General features: G+C 35.4%; 1 protein-coding gene across 4 annotated transcripts in view; it reads left to right on the forward strand.

Moving 5' to 3' along the window:
• The window catches only part of CNTN5 (contactin 5), a 678,174-nt gene that overhangs the window by 526,664 nt on the left and 128,954 nt on the right, over positions 1–22,556 (forward strand). For all 4 annotated transcript variants that reach the window (XM_056329576.1, XM_056329574.1, XM_056329577.1 and 1 more), the window contains 4 exons: positions 7,133–7,314; positions 14,395–14,531; positions 16,495–16,624; positions 18,780–18,930. In XM_056329576.1, coding sequence (XP_056185551.1) covers positions 7,133–7,314; positions 14,395–14,531; positions 16,495–16,624; positions 18,780–18,930 — 600 coding nt within the window. The remainder of the gene's footprint in view (positions 1–7,132; positions 7,315–14,394; positions 14,532–16,494; positions 16,625–18,779; positions 18,931–22,556) is intronic.

Genomic DNA, 22,556 nt, shown 5'->3' on the forward strand with positions numbered 1-22,556 from the left:
GGTATTAAAATAGAATGATTTGCCCAAAATCAAACTGCAGGATAGAGACAAAAACTGGTATAGTAATACAGGTTTCTAAGTCCCACAGGACAAAAAATCATGTTCCTCCATGCCCCTTCGCACTGCTCCTCACTTCAGGAAAAAGATGCCAAACCTAGAAGCTGTGGAAGTTACTCTTAAATTTTATTGATAACAAAACAATCCCAAGAGGGAAATGAACATTCTCAGTAGAATGGCATTTGTCTGTGTTATAAGTAGGGATTTCCTTTCCCCTGGAGATAAAATTGTGATGAGAGGAAAGAACCTTTTTAAACCTGATCTTGGCATCTTCAGGCTAGAGTTTGCTTAACACAGGAATAGACCTAGGATTTTTGTTTTCCTTTGATAGCACATACTGTTTATGCCAAATAAATCTTTCTAAGACTTTCATCAATCTAAAGTTCATTTTTAGCTCATACCGAATAAGAATTTATGTTATAATGTGCTGGACCAGGATTGGATTTTATTCCTATTTTTCAGTTTGGATTGATTTCTGCCTTCCTTTAAGTGGACTTGTTCTTGCATAGACTTTATAATGCTGTTACAAATACCGCGATCGTTCATAGTAATGTAATAAATAAAGATTCTTTGGTAAATCTCAGGCAGTACTCCCAGGCCTCATGCTGCCTCACTCTTCACTAAATGCTTCATACTTACATACAAAAATTTAGAGTTAATTGCTTTTACGGTATGACAGAGAAAGTGGGAAAAAACCCACCCTTATCAGCAGAACATCATTCTTGATGAAACAGTGTTACTAATCCCTTCCCTTTCCCTCTCACAACCATCAAAGAAAACTTGAAAATGCTACTGAAAACTTTGTTCAGTAACTTACACAGCTTTGCTCTAGGTTTAAAGGTGGAGGAGAACTATTTTGCATTCGAAACTTACTTTCCAGAAGCATATGTGTATGCTTTCTGTCTGTATCAGAGCTTGAGAGGATCAGAAGGAAACAAATTCTGGCAATGATCAATAATAGGTCTGCAGAGTTGTCAGTGTTGTATTTCCTTTCAGGATTTCACACAAATAAATGAATGCAATATAATACTGTGTGGTACAAGAGGCTTAAATCCAGCACTTCTGGAAATCATCACACTCACTGTCTTAAAACCTTATAGCTGATCAGAAGATTCAAAGCCATCTTTCACATCCTAGACACACTGGATTTACCTTTACCTTTACCTTTACCTTTACCTTTACCTTTACCTTTACCTTTACCTTTACATTTACATGATGATTAATGGCAGACCTGTTGTTTCTGGAAGTCCTGGACTCACTGCAACTAGTCCTCTGGAACTGATCAGTTCACAGATGTTTGCTATACCTGTACAGCAGAGTTCCAAAATCCCAGATAAATGTACCAGCTACACAAATCCTGCCTGGACAAAGTCTGGAACAGCAAAATTACATGTCAGAAAGTCCAGTTATAAAACAGCTTCACACACAGGGCAAGTGCACACAGTATACTCTAGCAGTGTGGCCCTGACAGTCTGTATGAACCCCAGCCAAAAACATGTCACCTTTTCAGGCAAATTTTCTCCTTCAAATCATTTGTCTCCTCTAACTTAAATTTGTGGATTCTTCACGTATTATCCCCCATACTAGCACAGAATATGTGTTTTGCTTTTCAAGTTGCTTCATATCCTCTTCTCAACAGCCTTGATCAAGTCACAAGCTGGTGGCAATTTACCTGTTATATCTTTAATACTTTTTAGAAGAATGTCCACTTATTTCAGAGTTCCCCCAGCCAGCAAGTTTAGGTAGGGTGTGATACAGAGACTAAAAAAAATGGGTCACTGGATGGCTGAGGGAAAAACAGAGTTTACTCCTGTCCTTATTTAACAGTTGTAGTAGCTCAACTTCTCCTCCATCCCACAACATAGCATCTGCTATACTATGATGACAAAAGAATATGGAATTTTGCAATGTGGCCAACCCTGAATCCACAGGAGAAAATGTTCAGCTTTTTTCTAGTAAATTTTTCATTTTCTAGCTGCACTGTTGTGATTTCATTAAGAGTAAGTACCATTATCTAACATTTAAATGGAGAAACAAAAGGTTGTAGAACAGTTTTTCCCCTTTACTCACTGAATGTGAAACCAATGTCTTGCTTATTGTGCATCTTCTGTTCTCTTGTTTGATTACACTTTAATCAGATGAGTCATGTGTTCATGATTAACTTGAATTTAACAATTTGGAAAAATCTTTGAAATCACCAGAAGTGTCAGTTATGTACCTAACTTTAGCTGTCGAACAGTTAAGGAAACAAGCTTGAGCTAACACTTTAGGCACTGATCAATCAGTACAGAAAAGCCTCTGGAGTATAATTCACTACAAATAATGAATCTTTATAGATCATTATCCATAGCACTATTTTAGATGTTACAGAAGCTCTAACACGTTAGGACTTAAATGTGAAGAAAATGACATGGAGCTGGACATGCAGTCAAGCAGGCATGCTGTCCTTGCTCTGTTCCATAAAGAACAAGCCAGCAGCGGTGGGATAGCACATCCACATTAGTATACGACACTGATACATGCATCAGACCTTTTTAGTGCAATCAGGTATGTGTGTTGGTGTGACTTGCAGACCTGGACTTGTTCTTGCATGCAAGTTTCAGACTCATTACCGTTTCCTTCTATTCTATTTCTATTCTTAAATCACCACTACTCATGGTTGCTATATTTCATGAGTACTATCTTTTAATAACCAAATGATAGGAAAGGTTATTATCTTGTCTCCTAAATCTCTGCACCTAATCGGAACAGATTTATATGGGATGTTCTAAAGGTAGAATTGTGTGAATGGTTGATAGGCACTTCTGGAAAGTATCTGATAGAGAAAATTTCATGATACCTCTCAACATTTTAATCCTATATAATTATCCTGAAATAATTAGAAGATATTCAACACAGTTACAAGACTGGAGGGCATAAGGAGAAAGGTTTTTTTCTAGTCTCAAATGCAAAGGCATGAGAGGTTTTCAAGATGTATTATGATGTGAACCTGTGGGTTTGAAAGCACAGTTCAGAACAGTGATGTACGGTAAAGAGAAATAGTGTGGAGAGGAATTGAAATTATAGTAGAAGGTAAAATATTTCAGAAATAAATCAATTTGTACCAAGCAAATACAGAAAAAGTAACCTGTGCATAGTTATCTAAGATATTGCTGAAAACCTAGGAGCTCAGATCCGTGGAAAAGGTATTTTAAAATTCAGACATTAGTCTTATTTCCACCTCACCTATTTCCTGAAATAAACATATGCTTTATAGTTCTAATTAATTCTTTTTCAGATTAAATTGGAAAGAAGTATAAAATTGCTTTCAATAGCTTTTTCAAAACATTTTTATTGCCACTTAAACTTATGAAGAATTCCCAACAAATTCAATAGATCTTGTCCCAAATAATATACTACTGAAAACTGACTTACAACCTCTTCTAGATGTAATCTATGAGTAAACTCATATTTTCTTCAAAGTGAACAAACCCGCAGTAATATCTATCACAGTCACCAATGCCCTCTTAGAACATCTACTTGAGCTCAGATGAATGAGAAGTTTAATGATGGTATTTCTGAATTCAATTAGGACTTTTTTCTTGGTGGTGCTAAGATTTAACAGTAGTATTCAACAAATTGTTTCCAAAAGTGAGGAGAAATCTTAGCTTTGAACTCAGTTGAAATGTGAATCAAGTTACTTATAGAAGCTGAATGTGAACAAGGTTGTAATAAACAACGAAACTATATTCCAACAGATGTCTGCTGAGACCAAAATAAAAATGGATTATGTTGATTATAAGATTTAACAATTATGCATATTACATTAAATTCATATTAATGTTAGAGATACTTCTGCTGTTGCTCTATTTTTCAAAAAGCTCTGAATCATTTGAAAAGATGAAAATACGTGCATATGTCAGGTTTTATGGTGGGTTTTATGAGTTTTCTAGAACAGTCACACAATTTTATTCTTTCACATCCTCAGTAAGATATATTTCATTTCATTCTCAGACAACTCACAGAGGAGAAATAGATATAGATATATATTTACTTCAGATGTAAAACTCGTACCTCACTTGTAAGTTATGCAAGGAAAATAAGCTTCATTAAACAGAACTACAAGTTTTCTGCGAAGAGTGAATTGCAGTTTGGGAGTACTTTCCCTTGAAATCATTAAACCTACACAGATAAAGTAACTTTATCTCCTTGAAAAACTCCACTTATTACCCTATAATGATGAAGAAAAAAGTGGTTTTTTTAAAAAAAATGTTTCCTAATGACCCAGAGAACAACGCATTTCCTCTGTATTTGCTGTGTTGTAGGCATCTATTTTCTGTAGCAGACACAAAAGCAAATTTTTTAAAAAAATTAGTTAAATGTAATTTTAAGGAAATTTCCTATATACATGACTTTCAGAAGTCTTATAGCAGCTAAATGAGACAACTTTCACTGTTTTTAATGTCTTCTTTGTTCCTCAGAAATATTCACTATGAAAAATATTCCACTTATCAGTTCTATTCAGCAGAACTAGTTTTCTTCCATGACAATAGAGAAAAAAGTATTCTTGTCACTGATTTTACTGGAAGAAGGGCTGAAGGGCAAGTAAGTGATAATGGGCAACAATCATGGCACCCATATGGTGCCAAATAATGTGTACCTGCACATCTATCTATCATTCATAAAACAGCAATTGATGAGTAGTATGGCACTGTACCAGAATGAAGTACTCCTACTGTGGACCTGTGTTGTGATTAATAATGATTAATTAAACACTTGCCTGGCCATGGTGTCTGTTTTGCAGCCAGCAATCATGATGTAATTATATTCCATATAGAAAGAGGACAAGCGTATAAGGAGTTTGCACTTAAAGCTGACTGCAAAACAATAGACCTCCAAAATTTCCAGAAAGTTGCTCAAGCAAGAGTATAAATTTTGTTATCAAAGTGAAGTGTGCAATTAGAAATAAGATATAAGAGCTAATAAATGGGGTAAACCCCCATAATATTGTTATTTTTACTACTTCCAATACATGGAAATAGCTATCAAAGTGCAGTAAATCAAAATATGTAGCTAAAGATGAGAAAGGAATATCATAAGTATTAGGGCTAAACCCAATAAGTTTTATTAGTGCATCAGAGACAGAAATGTCCTATTTAGTCTTTGTGTGGAGAATTGGTCGGGTTGAAGTACCTGTGTCAGGTAAGCATGTGAAGTGCTTTTAATCTTCCAGTGGAAATGTATGTAAAGTAACTTCTCATAGGAAGCAAACTTTATAAATTAGACTCATACAAGACATGTCCTCAAACCAAACCTACAGGACACCAAAACTGGAAATCAGTCATCAAGAAAGACAAAGACATACATAAGTGGAGTGCTGAAGAAAAAGCAATCAGTCTGTTTTGTTTTCTAAGGAAAAAAAAAAAAAGTTACTTGATTTCTATACCTGTATTTCTTCCATGGGAGACAGTGATAAAGGACCACTTTGCAAGAATAGAGAGGTATTGTAGGGACTGTGCCTCAGAGATGAATCCACACACACTCCAAATAAAGTACCTTTTGTCAGGTTAAGAACTTAGTGCAGCAAACTGACACAAGAAACAATGATTTTCTCTTTCCAATATATTCAAATAAATAGAGGATACCATTCCATACGGGACTATATACTGACTTTGTGAAGGTAATTCTGTTAATAGGCTCAATGAAATTCAGTGATTTGTGACATAAGATTAGAGAAAAATTCTAAGTTCCAACTACAAGTCTGGAAATTTTCTGAGCCTCTATGAAGTACTGGAATTTGGAGTATCTTGTCTGCAAGTTTGGGTACACATGCAGTAACTCACAGCCTGATTTTAGCTGGCCGAAGAATAGCTAGAGTTTTACCCATGGTTCTTTTGCTGTGTTTGCGTTTGTTCTGTCTCAAATTGGACACCCTGAGATACTGAGGGAAACATGTTTTTTTAGTGTAACTTCATATAGTTACACTAAGTGGAAGTTAGTAAATGATGGCAGAAATTAGTAGAAGCTTTGAATTTGCACCTATGTTATGAAGTACTTTTCCCCATCTAAACTGCCACAAGATCTGTTTTTGTCTAAGCTTAGACTTGAAAGAAATTCAAATAAATACAAAATACTTTTTTTAAAAATATTAGCTTGTAACAGTTACATTTTGTGTTATGATGTCCTCCAAGCTTCTTTTGGAATACCTGAAGCAGTCTAGTTTTCAGTTCACAATCAAATATTTTGTAACTACAGGGTTGTTTGGTTTTTGTTTTTTTTCTTTTTTCTTTTCTTCCTTCTTAAGTGCCTGCCATATTTAAACAAATGTATGTCTGTACCAAAAAGCCCAGTGGGTGCACAACAATTGATAGGTGTTTGGGCTAAAAAGAAAATTAAATGAGCGCAAATGCTATCTAATCCATCTCTTGCCTCAGCGTGAATGTAAATGACAGTTTCCACATAGAACCGTGTGGAACAGCAAGCCACAGCAAAAAGCCCTTCAACTCCCGTGAGCAGGCATGCAATGCTGTGAGTCAGAAGCAGCAGTGCCATTAATATATACTTCTTACACAAGCAGTTTTTTAACTTAAAGAATATTGCAACAGAAAAGGTAACCAAAGCTTTGGTCACCTTAACATATCCAAGATAGAATGATACTGAAATCCCCCATCTAGACGTACGTTATCACTTACTGATCTCCTGAACTGCGGTGTCATTGCAGGAAAATTAGGTTGTGTTGGAATTTGCTAAATCCGTCCAGGTTTTGAAGTTGTTGTTCTATTTTGCCCATAAAGTGGAAGTGTTCAGGAGTAAAGCACAGAGTGCTAAAGAAGCTCTAGAGAGAGTAATTCAAGTGATTTACTTGATCTCAATAAAATCTTGGCCTCCCTTGTGGATGAAAAAGACAAATTCCATGTAGCAAACCATTTATTAGGGATTCCCTACAGAAAGTGAAGTATATCAAGCATTGTATGAACCTTAATTGTCGTTATATTTTATTGCTACTTAGATTATTAAGTGTTTAAACTACCAGATAACAGAATCTATATTCTTGATAGTGGAAAAGTGCTAACAGTAATTTCACTAAATATTTCAGCCCTGTTCCAACAATCTCTTGGAGGAAAGTTAATGGTCATAATCCAAGTAAAGCCCGCCTGAGAAAATCCCAAGCTGTTCTTGAAATACCTAATGTGCAGCTAGAGGACGCAGGAATGTATGAATGTAAGGCTGAAAACTCTCGGGGAAGAAACGTCTTCAGAGGACAACTACAAGTGTACAGTAAGTGTAACTGCACACAGTATTATCCAGCAATGATTTGTGCACTCTTAAAGCTTTAAACTACATATGAAGGATGCTAAGGTCCCTTAGAAACAAAAAATCTTTCTTCTGAAATAAAATCAGTATTAAATTATGTATTTTTATTTCTTAGTAATGCATTAAAGTCTGAAACATAAAGTCGATTCCCTCAAAGAACTGTCTTAACTACAATTTTAAGTTTGCTGTTTATGGGATTTTGGCTTTCTTTTTTAAGACTATCACTATAATTTTTAGTCTATTTTTTTCATCCTGATATAATATATAACAATGACATGCAACCTAAACATGATATATCTGTCAGAAAACTATATTAGAGATATCTTTGGGTTTTTTATCACAGCTTTAATAATGTTTCACCCTTGCCACACCTGTGTGCTGAGTTTTGTCAAATTTATTGTACAGGAATCAAAAATGGAGAAACGTTTCAGTTTTGGTAGAAAATTTTCAATCTAGGCATACACAATTTCTGAAGGTTCTGTTTTTCAGAAAGTGCTGAACATTTTCTAAGACTGGTCTTTCTGAAAGTTTTCTGAGTGAGCACACAAAAAATATTGACTCATGCATCACATTGAAAAGAAAAAACACAACCTGAAATCAAAAATATTTAGTAAAAGTCATGACTTTTATATATTATTACTGCATCCTAAAGGATAGAAACAAAAGCCTATAGGACATTCCCTGAATACTGATAAGTCAAAGTTTTCTTTATACTGAATATATGATTGAGCCCCACCTACTTCTTACCAATTAAAGCTACATCACTTGCTATCATTCCATGAATCCTACAACCTTAAATACTTAGCAGGAGAGGTCTACTGCCAGAGGTCATGTGATGAATCTCAGACTGAATTGTTTTCTGTCTTCAAATTTCACAGTCAGTGGAATTCCAACTGCTGCAGTTTAGACAGGTCCTCAGGCTAATAGATACCTTTAAGAAGGAGTCTCTCCTGTTAATCAATTTTATTTTTCTTTTGATTTCAGCCCATGGCTCCTAGTGCTTTCTCTCCATTACTAACTATGCACAGTTCTCTGTCTTTGTTACACCCTTTCATCAAATAACCATAGACTGGCATCATATATTTAGTTTATTTTCCACATATGTCAACATTTCCAGGTCCATAATCAATTTTCCTGTCTCCTCCAGCTTTCCAATGTCTTTATCTTAGCTCCCTTGTTTTTAGTGAGTATCCGTATATCTCTGGATGATGCTTGTCTCCTTGCTTTTCATTCACATCCATTTAGAGCGAAGGGCAGGTTTTGGTCTTCAATTTTTTATTTTATATTTTTGTATATGCTGAAAAAATATTTGATGGCAAAGATGGTGGCTTGCACCTTTTTTTTTGTACATGCCATCCATACTGCCCCTGAAGCAAATGTTTTATAAGGCTTTTACTGAAAAACAGCAGTCAAAGCCCAGGAACTACTTGATGTCTCCTATTGTGCCAATACCCCAGCGATATTTCTCTGGTATTACAAATTCTTACTGTCAATTACTTCCATGGAAGTATAGCAGCTCATGGTAGGGACCTGGGGGCCAGGGGCATTTAGCAGCATGCTGGTCTTTTTCAACAACATTTCTTAAACTGTCTGAAATTAAACAGATTTTATTGAAGCAGACCACAAAAAAAAGAAATTATTTGAGTTATAAGGTGTATCACAGCACATGCACTTACTAGCTGTTTTCTAGAACTGTGAAACTACTAGATGCCAATGCAAAGGTGTTACAATTCTCTATGCCTTCCTTTTTCAGAGTTAAAGGAATATTAAAGGCTCTTCAAGAGGGAAACTAAGCTGTTGGAGAACAAAATTATTTTCTCAAGGGCACCCTGCAGACCTGTGGCAGAAAATCACAGCAAACATAATGTGCTACATGACACTGCTTCTCCATTAGCCTGTATACATTTTAGTTTTGAGCAGAAATAAAGATGGCACTCAAATCTAGGAATCCATAGAAAATATTTTCTACATCAATTTTATTCTATTTTTTCCCAATTGAAATATGAATTTTTAGTTCTCCACGATTGTCAAAATTATGTTTTTTACAGTTATTGCTTTTATGGATACAGCACAATTTGTGCTAATTAGCATGTTTTGCAATTATATTAGAAAAACATCTTTAATACTATAGAAAGGGAGTCCACTTCAGGTTATCTCATTTCTCTGATATGCATTATTATACTTTAATTCTACTATTAGTATACTTTAGGCTATCTTACAGGTAGTCAAAACCATATCTCAGTCAGTTTCACCTACCTGCATTAGTGGGGAGCAAGGTCAGAGAACTAACAGAGGGCTTCTGGATGGAGAAGACTGGCAGCAATCTCCAGTACAGCACACCAAGAAACACAGTTACCAGCTCCCTGAGAGTACCTTTTCTTGGCCTTGAGATTAAGTACTCCCCAGGGAGCCTCTGCCAGCCTTTAGTGCTCCTGAAGACAGCATTAGTGTCTCACTGGCCTACAAACCTGGACAAAATTTTCCAGGAGCGTAAGAAGGTTTGGGTCAGAAGGTTTTTAGCAGCACAAAGTTTAGCGAAATGTAACTTTTCAAAATTCTCAGCTTCCTTTGCTGACAGCTGATGTGGCAAAATTTGGGGGCATTACTTGAAACAGCATTTCCTGCTGTACCTCTTACTCATAACAACAGTCAACATGAATTATTTACCTTTAAACTCATTGTCTTTTCACTGACATCTTGTTCCTCCAGGAGGCAACGATTATTTTGGCTCACAAATTCAGATGTAGGCCATCATTTGTTACCAGGGGCTTCTTGTAAAATTTCAAAGCAGGCTGTAGGACCAGCTGTGTCATACTGCAGTCTCACATTTTGCATGTCTCTGTGGGAACTCGCTGTCTGTCTGTTTGAATCTTCTTCATTTTGACAGTTGCATCTGATCTGGGTCACCACAGAGTATTTTGGAGAAAGCCCAGGACACCCAGCCTGCCTGTCTGGTCACATTTAATTCCATCCTAGTGATTTTTCATTTCTTACCTGATGCTGCAATCCAGACATACCATGACTGACTGATGCAGCTGACACTTCGGATGTTGTTCAGAAAGTGGTATTTTGGATGCTGACAATTTTAGATTGTTGTAGTCTCAGCACTTAGTGGAAATTCAGCTGTGGAACTGACAAAGCATTAAAAACACAGTTTTGATAATGTAAGACATCCTCATATGCACTGCAACCTATTTTAGAAGGTGTGATTTTTCCCACAAGTGATCTGTTTATTCTGTAAATTTCCATGAAATTTTATTCAAGCTCAAGTTGATTAATAGAAGAGACTACAAAATCTAAAATTTGGGTAGACAAATTGGCCATTAACCTTTTGTATTTACCATTCCTTCACAAACCCTGGCTAGCAGCATTTTCCCAATGGTAAATACTGGTTTGTGCAATTCCTGCTCTTCTCTCACTCTAAAAAACTTTTTGGGTTTTCTTCTGCACTACCTACTTACTACTTACTAGTACAAGTTCAGCAGATGGTGGTGGTATGAAGCAGACCACAAAAACACAGTTTTGGTCGTTTTTCTTTTGGCTGGATCAGTTGCCTGATCCTCCTGACAACGCCCCATGAGCAGCACTGCTGCCACAGCAGGAGGGGATGTTTGCCTTAACACCAGAGTGGAACAAGCAGCTGAGGATGGGAATATTCTGTAATGCAATGTAATGGACCATCCTGATTTTAAAAACAGTTTTCATTGCTTCCTTATAAAAACTGTATGGAAGAACATCCACTAGTGCCACTACATGTTAGCTGCATGCAGTAAAACTGGGTAGAGAGGAACAGATTTTTGTGGTCAGAATTGCACCTTCAATTTAAATTTGCTATCTTATCTTTCTCACAGTGATAGCTATCAATTCTTCTCCTACTATATGCTTCCCAATTATCCTTGTGTCCAGAAAATTATTTTTTTTTCACCAAAACTCTATACTGATTCCCATTTTAGGACACCATCTGAAGTCACTTGTCTATGCAAAATTTTGTTCTTAATATTCTCAGTCAAAAAGTTTCTTTATTATTTGAGAAAGCAGGCTGCTTTCTGCATCAGAATTTTGCACAGAGGATATAAAAACTGGCCTGTAAGCTTGCAGATTTATTGCCAATTTGTGTTTGTAAAACATTTTGACATCCTTGAATAAACAGGTGCAGAAATGCAGCGTAAAATAAATCAGGGATTGGATGGTGATTTTAAAATCTCGGCAGTGTTGTATAAAGCTATAGCACAATATCCATAAAGACTACTGAATAATAAAACACATCCTATTCTTACATTCACCCCAAACCTCTTCACTGAACAGACAAAAACCAGACAAACTCCCATTTTCCCCCAAGATGAATGATGCATTTCTAAAAAGAAAAATGAACCTATTACTTTTGAAATCTGTTCAAAGGCCTCTCACAATTTATAGTTTCTAATTAAAACTAAGCGCAGCTATGGAATGAAGTTTTCTTTGCCTGTATGTATAACAGGATGATGTTAACATTTTTGTTTAAAAAAAAAAAAAAAAAGACTATATTGAATCAGAGGTTGTACACCCAGTTAAATATTTCACTTTTTAAATTATTGACAGAATTTAAGAACAAGTGTTATGGTATTATGGAGAGTGACCCTTGCTAAGGGAACTCTCTGTGCCAAAGTAAGGAGTGCATAGAGAGGAAAGGAAGCTAAAAAGTGATCAAAGTATTTCTCTCAATCATGCCTTTAGCGATTTTCCTGCTACATCTACCTACTACTTTGCTACCTTGTTCCCAAAGGAGTGGTATTCTAATTGCCTTCACTGACGGCAAGTTCAACAGCTTGAAAATTATGAATCCAAAGGTCATTTAGACTATGAGGAAAAAATGTAGGGTAGAAACACCCCAACTAGTGAAAAAAAAAGTTGTTAATACCAAATGATTGGGGTTACAGAGGAAAACCTGTGCCATGATTGTGCTGCCAACACAGTGCACAAACAACAACAACAACAACAACAACAACAACAAACCACAGTCACAAAGGGTAGGGAACAGCAGTTTTGTACTGAGGAGAACAGCTCTGCAGCCATGCTCGGGGAGACGGTTTTATTTCACTGTATTTATTTCACCTGTAAACAGGTGCACACTCTAATGCTGAATGCTCTGGTTCATGACGAGATCAATTTCAACACAGAAAAATGAAACTAGATGTGCTTTGGGTCATATAGTAGATTTTTTAGAAAAGCAGATAAAAAAGAATGAAACATAAACTGGGACAGTTTAGAGCCTCTCTGCATGATTTTATAGCACCACTGGCTAACTTTTATGAATTTTTAGGTACACATTTAACTGTCCCATCTTCCAAAATCATGTTAGCATACTCACTTTCAAAGAAACATTTCTTCTCAGCGTGCTTTCTTCGTGCATATTGAAACACTCAAAAAGAAAAGAACAGCATCAACTATACAATGCAATCAAACGATATTTTTAGGACAATTAGCAGACAAGTGAGCAGGGACTCCTGCAAACTGCTTCTGAGGGGTTCATGGGACCCTTTGATATAACTTAAGAATCAAGTGATTCAGTGCGGCGGAGCATACATGGAGATGTCAGTCATTGCCTCGACAGCAATAAGAAGAATAAGGGAGCAGATTGGTTTGATCTTGGGTTTGAGAGTGAGGTTGGGTCAATCTTGTTTCTGTTTTCCTTTACTAAAAGGGAAATTAGTGATTCTTTTTCTGATATGTTTCCAGCTGCTGAGAACTGTCTGGTCAGGAACTGTAAAGCAGACTATTCTCTGCTTAGGAACGGTAGACACCTCATTCACTTTTTTTATCATCCATGCATGAGATGTAAGGTAGAAGCTGTTAGTCACCTGTCATGCCTTTTCATATCTTCTTACATCTTTGATTGGTGACCTGTCAAACACCAGCTAGATTCAGAGATTTATTTTTAAACTAATTTCCCCATGTTTAAGTACATTATCAATTATCTGATGTTTGAAGCAGAGACTTTGTTGTGACAGATCTGGACTTCTATTCATACCAAGCAGAAGAATTGTACAGTCCTTTAGCAATGAAAGCCTTTTAGCTACTTATTCTCTACTATTTGAAAAAAAACTCACAAAAAATTTTAATATCATTAAGGTAATTAATTTAATCTACTATTCTCTTTGCTACACAAATTGACATGGTTATGGTATGAAAACCCAGAAGCTGGCTTTTAAGCGTACGTTTTTATTTCTGCATATGAATGCTCAGTTCCTCACTGAGTCATGCAAAGTTTTCCAAATTGTAAGATCTATATACAGCTATCTGATAGACTGCTGCATTAAAGATCTGCTTCTCTGGAAAAAAAAATATCCTTGCTTTTTAACAGATTATTACATGAAACTTAGATTTTAATGATAACATATATACCTAACAACTCTGCCTTTAAAAAATGACTGGTTTAACATTGATTTACCATGTAATTCCTGATGAATGCTGGAAATCTCATGGGTTCTGTGCTTAGAAACATTAAAAGCTTTTTCTGTCTTGAAATACGAATTAAACTCAAGACATTTTAACAAAAATATGTGCAAATACCTTACAAAATGTCCAGTCATTCATAGTTGAATAGATCATGATTCCTTAGCAAACTGAGAAAACAACATGAAACAGAGTCTATAATGATTGACCTCTTTACCAAAAATTAAATAGCTTAGGTCTTAAGAAGTTACTAAATATTCTGTTGTGACTACCAAGCAAATGTTCTTAAGTACAGTAGTAAAACATGCATTAATATATAGTACTGTAAATGAGTCCATTGGACTTTATTAAATCAGGCAGATTTCTATTCCTGTTCATGATACTATTCACTGCCTGGTGTCATTACAGCATTTCCTTTAAAGTTATGGAGTTTTGTTAATTTTATTAATTTCTCTTTTGGTTTTGATTGATTTAAAATGTGTTTCTGAAAGTAAGCTAAGCTTTGTAAAGGCCATAATTTAAGCTCTGTAATTGATTACATCTTTGCATATCAGCTAGAGACTTACCAGTTTATATGCTTTGTATATAGCTTTTATATGCTTTTTCTTACAGCCTACCCACATTGGGTGGAGAAACTTAATGATACTCAATTAGACAGCGGAGACCAGCTCCGATGGGAATGTAAAGCCACTGGAAAGCCAAGGCCCACATATCGTTGGCTGAAAAATGGAGTTCCTCTCTGGCCTCAGGTACGTTAGATGAGGAGTCACCAGCATGTTGCATGTTTCTCCTTTCATTCAGATGAAGTTGGTTAAAGAAACTACTGAAAAGTACAGAAATTACTGGGTTTTTATGTTAGTTTCTTAAGTGTTAGTATACAGATAGGTTTTCTATGCATGTCTCCTCTGAACCATCTCAAGCAATGTAAAATTCCATTCATCAGCAATTCTCCAAAATATTTGGGAGGCAGAACCTTTTGAGCTGTGTCTGCAACAACATCTGCCATTGTACTATAATGTACATCTAAACAACCTCCATTAAGTTTTGGTGTTTGCTGGTTGTGGGTTTTTTTTTCCTTTAGATAGTGGTATTATGCTGTTTGTATCTATTTTTTTTCTGTATAAAAAGATAGTAACAACTCAGAGAACAGCTGTATTTGCTGAATCAGATTCCTTCATATTTCCCCCAATGTTATGCTATTTACCACATTTTGCTTGTACATAATCATACTCTTCAAACGCTAGCAGGATAATGTAAGAGGTACAATGATTATTATATTTTCATCCGTTTTCAACTCCATTAATTATCTGCAAGTAACAGAACTCACCATCAAGACCATAAAAATGCTCCATGCAAGACTGCTAGAAAGTAACACCTTTAAATACAGTCACATATTTAAATACAGTTATATATTTTAAAAATAGACCTAAATGAAATTCTCTTTTTCTTTAGAAGACCACTCATGGCCTGGCCTGCCTTTTATTTCACTTTGTTCTGTTTCTCTCACTGAATCATCAATTCGTCAGCTCACATCATGTGGGTTTTGTCTAGCACCTTTCCATTTTTATAGTCTCAAATTATTTAAAGTAAAGAAAAGTTTTGTAAATTTATTTCATACATTTTTGCAGATTAAAATAAAGCTGTTCAATCCTGGGAGAAAATGTCTTCATTTGTAAATGAATTCACAGAATAGATTTATGAATATAAAAGATGTAATGTCTTTCTTTTCAGTGAATGTGGCTTCTATCTGTGAACATCAACCAATTATGCAAACAATGAGAAAGGAAACATAAATATAGTTTACTTTTGAAGCTGTGAGGCATTGAAAATAAGGTTATACGCTTTTACTTTATCCATTTCTGCCTTTTTAGATGGAGCTATTAGTCCTGAAATTGAAGCAATTTAAATATCTGTACTTTTTGTTTTTCTGATTTTCCAAACCATTAGTTGCACCAGGCTCTGAAATTTCAAATTAAAAATCAGTTTAAACCGGGGCCTTACAAGTTTTTTCGGTTTCCTCTGTACTCCCAAACACTTTATTCTCTATCTGCTTTTGTTAAACCTACAACTGTAATACTGAAACCTAGAGAAGTTTTATAGTAGAGTAAATTATTCATTATATAGCTCCATGAAGTACACATTTTCAGAAATGGCTATTAATGCCCCTTCTCTGCCAGCTTTGGTAATTATTTTCTACTAGTGGACCTTCAAATAAGAAATTTGCACAAATAATGAAGGAAAGCTGACTCTCTCACTCTTGTTCATGCAAGCAATCTTTCTCATCTACTTTTATGAGTATAGTACCATGACTGAAACCAAACCTTTGCTAGAGATCTGAAGATCTTCAGATATGTTACATCCACAACAGACTTTTCGCCTCATTGAAGTTTCCAGGGTGAACTGCTTTTAAAACTCATGTAAGGGTAATAGCAGACAAACAAGCAAACAGACAAAAGCAAGCCTTGGAGGTAGTGAACTTGCACTGAAAAATATTTACCTTTACATATCTTTTGAGTTTTTTCTGCATTGCCCCACCTGTTTTATTCTTGTCATTCTTTATATAACAAGAAAAAAAAAAGTAAGCCCAAGGAAATTTGTTGCTCAGATTTCTTTTAACCTAAAGATGTCTTTTGTCCCTTTGCCTAACAGCATAGCGAATTTCCAATGCCTGTTTACTTTTATAGATTGTTTTCAATTATTATTCCATTACAGAGCAGGATTGAGATGGTTAATGGCGTTCTGATGATCCACAGTGTGAACCTTTCAGATGCTGGAATGTATCAGTGCTTAGCAGAAAATAAGTATGGCACCATTTATGTCAGCGCTGAGCTGAAAATTTTAGGTAAGTATTATTGAAAAAAAGCAGACACTTTATTTTTTTCCCATTTGGTAATTACATGTGTTCTTGGTCTGTTATAAGGAACAGCATCTGCCAGTCCAAACTTAGCAGAGCAGGTAAAAGTTCATTCCTTTTTATTTTTGTTATTCATGTGTGAGTGTGTCCTTTGCTGCTGAGAGAGCACAGGTCCTTCTGTTCATTGAAAATTTTATTTCATAAATTACTGACTCAGTTACATTTTGTGACTACTTCTCATATAAGGTTATTTCAGTTCAAATAAATGGAAAAGTATTTTTTTACTCCCTCAAAAATAAGTGCAGGAGAATAAACTTAGAGAAATTAAATATATTTTTGTCTCTGTTAAAATAAAATTATTATTTCTACCAAGACCATTATTCAATGTTAATTAAGCATGATCTTATTTTTAAAGGTGTAAAAATTCCTTGTGAAGTCACCAGAACTGATTGAATACTGAAAATTACATACTTGTAATTGGTCCATACTATGGTATGGTCCATACTAAAGCAAATACACTACATAGTTTTACCTGGAAATACAATAATATTTTCATTATTCTGAAGCTGAAGTGGGCAGTTAATGAAGACTTGAATCACGTCTTTCCAACACTTCTTTTCCTTAAAGCAAAACATGGTAACACACAATGGGACAATAGTGATAAGAGGGCTTCCACAGAGTTCAGTGAGATCCTTATTAGAGCATGGTATAGCTGGAAGACAGGTGTCTTTCAAAATAATTCAATGGCCGTATCAGAGATTAGAGGTCTCTGAGATGCTCAAACCTTGCAAATTTCAAAATCTGCACCTGGGCATTATTCTTGTAAACTCCCAATCAAGTGAATAATAACACTGGATTTACTGAAATAATATTTGAGCTAAGATTTACTTCTTCTGAAGACTAGCCTATCTAGTACATTTCCATTATTTTCCAGCTGGCCGACATTAGGATTTCACTGATAACTCTTCAAAATATTTCTGTCTAGCCATAAATTGAACCCCACAGTCAGTGCCTGCTTTCTTTCCATCACTTTCCTTTGTCATTTATGATTCAGTCAGCAAAGACATTCCTGTTGGTTATGACGTTCTCTTGCTCTGTTCTCTATATGTACTATAAAATAGGTATACCTATTACATCAGGTAGTTGTACATTTTCTTTGATATTCTCTAATACTGGAAATGGCCACTATATGTTGCAGCAGTAGAATCATTTTGTCACTTGTGAGATTGTACCCCTGTTTAATTTTAACCATAAGGTTGCATTAAAGAAACAGTTATGTTCAATTTTCTGGATTACTAAAGGGAAAAGAACAGAATAAATTGTCCATATAAATATCTCTGGTATGAAAATTACCCAAAATAATGGTACAAAATTCCTACATATTTGAGGCAATGGAGAGTAACATGTTCCTATATGAGTAGCTGAGATAGTGCAGAAGGGGCTTTGGTTTTGCAAAACTGGTTTAAGAAAAACAAACAAATGAGATTACTTGAGAACAACTGTCCTTTCTAGGTGTGAAATTAATTAGTGTCATTTTGTGATACATTTATTAGCTTAGCTCACATATATAACCAATGGGACTTCTTGAAAAGTGAAATACTAAGAGCAAGACTTGGTTAAATATCTTCAGTGAAGAAGTTCTCACTCTTTTTTTCCTAGTATTCTGAAATTCCCAGTATTCAGACAAATATAAAAAAGGAAAGCAATGAAATTTCTCTAAGAGTAATATTTTTTGTAAGAATTAACTGTAGGGAGTGCATTTTGGATAGTTGCAAAATTTAAACTTCTTTTCATTTTGAACTAGTTATTTCTAACAAGTTATCTATGAAATCCAAAAATTTTTGAAAAGGTGTAGCTAAATTAACTGTGGTATTTAATTTCTAAAACTGTTTGATTTCACAGTCAATGTTACTTTTGTATGCTGATGTAAAGGACATCTCACTAATTCATAACTGAATTAAATTATAGACCTGGCATCTAGTCTTGATTACTGATTTCAAATATTTTGTAAAATTCCATCTAACCTGTGGTGTAATAATTTCCAAGCCAAACCCAAATGTACTACTCTAATATTTTATTAGAAGGTAATGAAACAGGAAGTTGTGATTATTCTCTGTAGAGTTAACGTCCTTCTTTTTAACAGCTTCAGCTCCCACTTTCCCCCTAAATCAAATGAGGAAAACAATAATTGTTACCAAAGGCCAAGAAGTTGTCATTGAGTGCAAGCCACAAGCCTCTCCAAAGCCAACTATCACCTGGAAGAAAGGAGACAAAGTGTTAAGGGAGAGTAAGAGGTCAGAAGCCTGTTCGGTAAACTAAATATTGTGTTTGCATGTTTGATTCTGTGACATGAATATATGAAAATACAGCAAGCAACAAGAACATGTATATGTTAGCATGGGTATGGCACAATTATTTTGTCAAGCTGATTCGTCTGTCAGTAATGACTTTATTGTTTCCACAACACTGAAATGAAAAACCTTGAAATTGTTCAGAGATGTAGACAGATGAAAAGATATTATTTTGGGGGTCCTCTCTATTTTCTGTTACTCATTTAAAAAATGTTTCAGTTACATTGTGGAGATACTACAAATTCAGTGTATGAGGGTGTTAAAAGCATAGAGGCTAAAGTAGTCAGGACCACATAAAATAACAAATGTGCTTTTTCATTTGAAATAATTTTAAGAAGGCAGATTTGCAGCTTGATCACAATGGAAGTCTGTCTACAAATAGCTTTAAAATGACTCAAAGAAGAAAAATATGATTCCATTATAGGATGTAATTATACAAGTAATTTCTGTACTCAGCAGCACAATCTGTTTAACCGAATATGTTTGATTAAATAAGTTCTGTCCAGCTCTGTACATTAGACATAGTTTAAAAACGGCAGGTTAAATGCCAGCTGTAATTGCAATTTACAAGATTGCACTTCTGTATAGTAGAACAGTTTTGGCACCCTGCACATGGTCTTTAAGTACACAGAGCAATCTTATCTTCTTTCTGGTAATGTATGTGAATAAACCACTTAAACTGACTTGTATGGCATTAGGCAAAAAGATAAAAGCAACGCCTTTTGGTTCATTTGTGCAATAGTAATGAAAGCAGTAGAGCACATCTGTCCTTGTTAGCTGCAAGAGCCATTTCATTCAGGTGAGTTTTATTTTTGTCTCATGCCATTTGTTTTGTTCCGAGAAGGAAAAATGGGTGACTTTTCATGCCATATTGGCTCTTTGGGAGAGCAGAGTGAAACAGCATTATATGTAACATTTTACTAACAGGTATGAGTTGTATAGTGCATGTTGAGAAGATACAACAGAAAAGGTGCTGATAATATCAAATATTTTAAGACTGGTGCCTCTATGCTGTAGCTACGCAATTGACTTTTTCATTACATGACCTTCCCTTCTCATCTCCACAAGACTCATGATGGTTTCCCTGATCACATGTAAATCACTTTTTAATCCAAGACCAGTAAAGCATTTTGGTAATTACCTGATGCTTGTGCAAACGTATGACTAACTCTGAAGTAAAAATCTGCTAAAAATAAGAACTGAAGCTACATTTTTGGTATTTGCAGCTTTTGATACTTACTTATTTTGACAGGGGTTGGAAGGGGAAATTATGAAACATGGAAGACAAAAAGTTTCTTAAACTATTTAAAATCTTTGAAAGACTTGGGTTGTGTTCAACTTAATTTTTAGTCAGCTGTTCAGGGAGTAACTTGTGTCATTCAGAGCAGTTTCCCTGCATCTGCTGTTTATAGAAGGGTGGGGGTGGGGGGAATATCAGGAACTCAGTTCTTCCTCTGCATATTAATAGAGTCTATCTAAAGAAGAGATGAGGAAGCCTGTCATGATTTTGGGAAAGAAAGTGTAAATCAATGCAGGAAGTATGTGTGTTTCCATGTTTTAGCCACTCTGAGAAGGAACCATTGGAAGGGAACTATGTATACATTTTTTAAAAAGGAATAATGTGACATGGTGAGCACATCTACACACTTTTAAAAGGGGATTTCTTCACAGTCTGCTGATAAAAATCCCAGCAAAAAAAATTAGGAACTGTCATGTGATGAGTTTACATTGAATGTTAAACTATCAAAGATTTCGGGGAGGGGGGGTGGGGGAAGCATTCTGATTAATTAATAAGGAAGGGCAAGGACAGAACAGTAGAATATATTGTTTTTCTTTTCTGCCACAGCTTATTCCTCTTTGCAAGTTCTTGTACAAGTGCATGTTGTGTTTTATTTTTGCCAAGTCTGCCACCCAGAAAAGGAATTTGCTCCATGTAAGCACATCTGTTAGGAAAGTCTCAATGCAAAAGAGACCTTCCCCTCTGTGGTGAAGAAGAAATTCCACTTGACTAGCAGGTCTGTTATCATCTAATCCACCTCTTCCAAACTTAGTTGCCTCCTTAAGTGTTCCTCCATACAACTAAAAGCTCATTGACAGAAATACCTCATGTGACATTTGCATTTGTAACTGAGCAGAAGGCTGAGCTTGTTCCTGTGTGACTCATGGCTGGGTGCAGTTCTCACTGCAGTCAGACCTTGACTCTGGCTCCTGGAATTTAATGCAGTCCGAAAGCCTCAAATGTTTCAGATTCATTCAAAAGGCTAAAGCCACTCACTTGGCAATGTAAATGTGGAAAGGGTCTTCAGGAGTTCCATCCCTTGGTCTGTTTCTCCCTTTAAAGAAATTATCCAACTCAAGGTCTTCATATTCATAGCTTGCCTGTACTAGGTTTGCTCTCACTGGTGAGCAATCATTATTCTGAGCAGTCATATCATTTTATTCCACTTGGAAAACATCTATTTTATAACAGCTCTTTTGAACTGGGTTCTGAATGAGTGGCAAGTTTATAAGATAAGAGCAAAGAAATTAGGATATTCACAACTATTTGCTGATGAAAAGTATCATTCTGAGTGTTACAATCTTATAAAAGTTTTAAATTTGATGAAATTACTCCTATAGAAACATACTTATTTCGTAAAGCTTCCACAGCATTCACAATTCATTCTGTTCACCAGAGGTGAAGATCAAGACCTGCTGCAAAAGCCACATTTTAATGAAATAAAATATATGGTATTAGGGATCTACTATGCAGAAGATTAGGACTTCCAAAGAAGAAGGCATAGTCTGTGAAGCTTACTGATACAGGACATTTAATGATCGCTATCAGCATTTGAAAGGAACTACACATAAAATTCAAATCTCTTTCATATATCATTCTCTCAGTGAATCATTAATACATTCAAACATTTGTACATTCAGCATTTTTGCCTAAAAGTTAAGAGGAGGGGGAAAAAAAGTTATTGTTATACTTCTGTTTTGGAATTAGAACACACCTGAGCACAACAGCAATGGGAGTTGTGTAGGTAGAGAAACAGGTTTAAGCTGCATATTTTCATCAGTTAACTCACAGTAATTAAACCTGTTAACTATCCTTACCAACCACTTGTTTCTGGACTTCATTGTCTCACATGCTGATAGATGACTGTGTGCCATTTATGGCACCTGTGGTAATGTGTACTCTGGTTATTGATTTGAACATTGAGTTCCTTAGTCCATAATAATTTTGTAAAGAACTTTTGAATCTTTTAGTTCATAAGTAGTTTTGTTTTTGTGGAAAAGTGGATTCTATTGGGATCCAAGTCTGGAAAAAATATTTTATGCTTTGATTGTAATAAAATGTTTGGTTGGAACTTTGGTTTAGTTCCTAAATAGGAAAAATTGGGCCCTTGGGCAAGAGTACAGTGATCAACAAACATTTTTGTAAAGTTTCTGAAATATTCCGATCAGATGCTTCCTAACCTGTAATCAAGCCCTCATTTACTATTTTAGCAACAGCTTCTAAAGAAAACCCAGACCCAAACTAGTCAGACCAGGAAGCCAGACAGGAGTCTGTTTTTAATTAAATGGTT

Source organism: Falco biarmicus, chromosome 2 (assembly GCF_023638135.1).
Source record: "Falco biarmicus isolate bFalBia1 chromosome 2, bFalBia1.pri, whole genome shotgun sequence".
NCBI lineage: Eukaryota > Metazoa > Chordata > Aves > Falconiformes > Falconidae > Falco > Falco biarmicus.